At 67.6% G+C, this 3,644-nt stretch overlaps 2 protein-coding genes across 2 annotated transcripts; both read right to left on the minus strand.

The window, feature by feature from the left end:
- Nucleotides 1-1,630: 1,630 nt before the first annotated feature.
- EMIHUDRAFT_460703 (hypothetical protein) lies at nt 1,631-2,803 on the minus strand (the record flags this gene model as incomplete). Its single annotated transcript, XM_005782050.1, has 4 exons — nt 1,631-1,936; nt 2,090-2,160; nt 2,243-2,367; nt 2,494-2,803. Coding segments are annotated over 4 exons (665 nt in total), but the record flags the coding sequence as incomplete, so codon positions are not given.
- Nucleotides 2,804-2,976: 173 nt separating this feature from the next.
- On the minus strand, nt 2,977-3,454 carry EMIHUDRAFT_123202 (hypothetical protein; the record flags this gene model as incomplete). Its single annotated transcript, XM_005782051.1, has 2 exons — nt 2,977-3,254; nt 3,322-3,454. Coding segments are annotated over 2 exons (411 nt in total), but the record flags the coding sequence as incomplete, so codon positions are not given.
- Nucleotides 3,455-3,644: the final 190 nt, after the last annotated feature.

The following is a 3,644-nucleotide window of genomic DNA, read 5'->3' on the forward strand; positions in this document are numbered from 1 at the left end:
TTTATGTTTATTCTGCTGATACTATTTATAGTTATCGATAACCTTCGACTGGGTGTGTTACTCGAGTGTCTCCTGCACCAAGAAGAAGTTGTCACGGGCTATGACTAGCCCGCACCTGCAGTCGCTATGCCTGGAGCTCTAGGTGCAGGGATCAGTATTGCTATGATAGAGGGTGCCCATACTAGCGCAGGAGCTGCCACACTCGCCCGGAACGTCCCCTTCTGGGGCCGGTTCTGCAGCCCGCGAGAGCTGAGAGCGGGGGGCCGTGCCGCGGGTGCCTACTGCCGAGTGCCACAAACACTGCGCCGTCCCGCCATCACCTACAGGCTGTCTTGTGTGATGGTTGGGATGTCCAAACGCCACCATCTTGGCTCTTGCGACCTCAAACCCTCGAGCTGTATGGGTGGTCCTGACGTCGACAGACGCCCGATGACCACGGTGAAGCTGAGCCGGAACGAGTCGACAAGTCTCGTCTGAGCCCGTGGCGGTCGCCGGCTGAGTCGCTGTGCACGGGCCGGTACCTCAGGCGTCACCTCCGCAGCCTCAGGTCTCAAACTCCATCACCTCCGACGGGACGCCTTCGGTGGCACGCTCGGCGGCGTACTTTCTGCAGCTCCATCTCGAGAACGGCATCGAGCCTACTCGCTCCAGTTGGTTCGGCACACTCGGTGGGCGCGCCCACCGAGTGTGCCGAACGCGCGAGCGGTGCGTCCCGGCAGCCCGCGCTAGCTGCGGAGCTGCAACAAACTCGAGACGCGACATGTGAGACGGCGCTCTCGTAGACGGAGAGAGAGAGAGCACAACCCCCCGGCTGGCGGCGCCCGCTCCAAGCCGCGAAATCTGAGGTCGCCCCGCCCGCCTGCGCCCCCGCGACGGCCCCGCAGCGGCCGGGCCGGCTGCCTTGGTGGGCGGGGCACCTCCCGCTGCCGCGTCGCGGCCGCGGACGCGCTCGGAAGCACACCGCGGGCCTCTGCCGCGCGCCTCGAAAGCGTCGCCGCTCTCGACGCGCGGAAGAGCCGGTCCCATGCGTCGGTCCGAGCGTCACGCACCCCCGTGCTCGGTCGCAGGCACCTACTCGACGGTCGACGAGCTCGCCGGCATGTCGCCCGCGCGATACGCCACTCCTGATCCCGATGACGACGGCTACGACGAGGACGTGCCCGCGCCGGCAGCCCCTGCCGCCGACGACGATGCCGCGCCGGCCGACGAGCCTGTGGTCGGCGACGCCGACGGCGGCGGCGGCGGCAGCATGGGCAAGGCGCGGCGCTGGGCCAAGGTCTTGCCCGACCCATCGTGCTGCCCCGCGCTCCCGCTGCTTCTGCTCGCGCTCATCGGCACGGTCGCCTCCGTGTTTGTTCTCGCGTCCGTTCGCGGCGCTGCTGCAGTGTGGACCAGCCACTCCATTGACGCTGCTGCTGGCGCCTCGACCCGAGGCGCAGTCAAGGACAGGAGCAGCGGCGAGAGGCAGCGAAGCAGTGGCACGGACGCAGCGAGCGCGCAGAGGCAGAGCACGAGTAGTCGAGCAGGAGAGGCGGCCGCACGTGCGAGCACGAGCACTCGTGTGCGGGACCACGTTGGTCGCATGTCGAGCTCACCTCGCCTCGGGCCTTCGGCTCGGACACAGTTTTGTAGAGAAACGCGAGAAAAACGGCCGGGTACCAACGAAGTACCCCTTCAACCCCTGTCCCATTCGCCTCTCTGATATGCCAGGACAAGACGGGTACGGAGCCCGCACTGAAGGGGCTACTAGCCTCTCTCGACTAGGCTTTTCTTTTGACTACGCCGCCCTCCCCCCCCCACACACACGTACACCTGACGTACACGTAGAGCTAAAAGAGCCTGGCGTCGGTGCTAGGCTGTGGCTCACGCGACACTGCCCCCGGACGTGATCGGATAGTGTGAGGCGCAAGCGGCTGTTGAGGGCGATGTTTGCAACCTAACGGAGGCGAGTGTAGCGGTGCGCTGTGCCGGCGCCGGTGCTGATGTGACTACTCCAAGAGACCGTGTCGATTGAAGACTACTCATGACAGAGTGAGAGAGTGTATGCGCGGGTGGACGTCGGCGAGAGGCGTGATGTGGGATGGCGCACCGGTCGCGGTGGTGCGGACGCCGCGCAGCCGTGAGGTACTCGATGAGTGGGCCGCCGGGACAGAGCCACACCTGCGCAGGCAGCAAAGGTGGGCGGCGTGAGCGCGCGCGGTGCCGCGCTCCACGGTGTGCGAGAGTGCCGGGCCGGGCGTGCCCCCATCAGCGATGGAAGCTCCAAGCCGGCACAGAAGCTCCGACACGGGCGTCTGCTGGTTGCGCGTGTCGACGAGCGGGCCCGAGCGAGGCCGCAGAGGAGGAAGAACGTCGGTCGTGCGAGCGCTGAGGACAAACGGACGGCTGAGTGAGGGACGGCAGTCATACCGGCAATAGTCGGTGTGCGGCGGCGGTCGCTCGGGGGCGGAGGCCGGCGGCAGGGAGAGAATCGGGCGAGAGCACGGAGCACGCCTACCGTCGAGCGAGAGCAGACATCTACAGAGAGCACGTGCGGCCGCGCCGGGCCGCCGAGAGGCGCACCTGGCGCAACTCGAGCGTAAGTGACCGTGGCGGCAGCCGCTCGGCGCTCGAGGCGACCATCCGACCGCCGGGCGTGCCTCTGGCGCCGACTCGGCGCCGTCGGCGACCCCGCGCGGGCCAGAGTCATGTCGAGCCGGGGCTGAGCCGGCGGTGGCGGACGCTTGGATGCACGCTCCGGGGGGCTGCCGGGTCGGATCGGCCTTTCGGGCGCCGCCGCAGCGCCGCGGAGGCACTGTTCTGGTGAGAACACGCGCCACTGAGGCCGACTGAAGTTGCACGCCCAGGCCAGCCGGGAGGGTCGCTCAAGCGGATTTCTTTTCGAGACGGAAGCGCAGAGCTTAAAGTACGCAGAAGCCGCCCTTGTCAGACTGCCCGGTCTATTTAGGCTAGCGCAGAGCGTCACGCAGAGACACCTCACTTGACCTTCCTGCCCGCCCCGGGGCTGACCAGCTGCCGGATGCCCTCCTGCGGGCTCACGTCCCAGCTCTCGAGGTGGCGCACGACCAGGCCAGTCGCCGGGTCGAAGACGTGCTCCACGCCCCACGGCCACGCCAGCACCGGGCTCCACGGCAGGCCGAGCCGCAGCTTGACCAGCAGCTTCGTCTTGTACGACGGCGGCACGCCCGCGGCCGCGTCGCCCCGCTCGATCTCGGACGAGAGCGTGCGCGTCGACGACTCGGTGATGAAGCCGCCTGCGCGGCCAGCCACCTCGGCTGATCCAGGGCCAGCTGGGATTGCAAGCGGGAGGGCGTCTCTCACCCGCGAGGTTCTCGAGGTTGGCGACGAAGCGGTCGCGGCCACGGAACGCGACGAACGGGTCTGCGAACTCACACTGCTCGTCGTAGAGCGCGACGTCCATCGCGCCGGTGAGAAAGTAGGGCCGCGGGTCCCCCTGGTGAACAGTGCGACCCGAGCTGAGTGGATGAAGACGACTCGTCAGAGGAGGGCCGCGGGTCCGCCTCGCTCCCCTCGTAGTCAGCCGCCAGGCGCTCGATCGCCTCGTCCAAGTCCTATGGTGGCACACTGAGTGCGCGTCCTCTCTCGAGTGCGAGTCGGTGCGCGCGGGGCCGCATTCATCTAAG

This window comes from Emiliania huxleyi (assembly GCF_000372725.1).
Source record: "Emiliania huxleyi CCMP1516 chromosome Unknown EMIHUscaffold_1942, whole genome shotgun sequence".
Classification (NCBI taxonomy): Eukaryota; Haptophyta; order Isochrysidales; family Noelaerhabdaceae; genus Emiliania; species Emiliania huxleyi.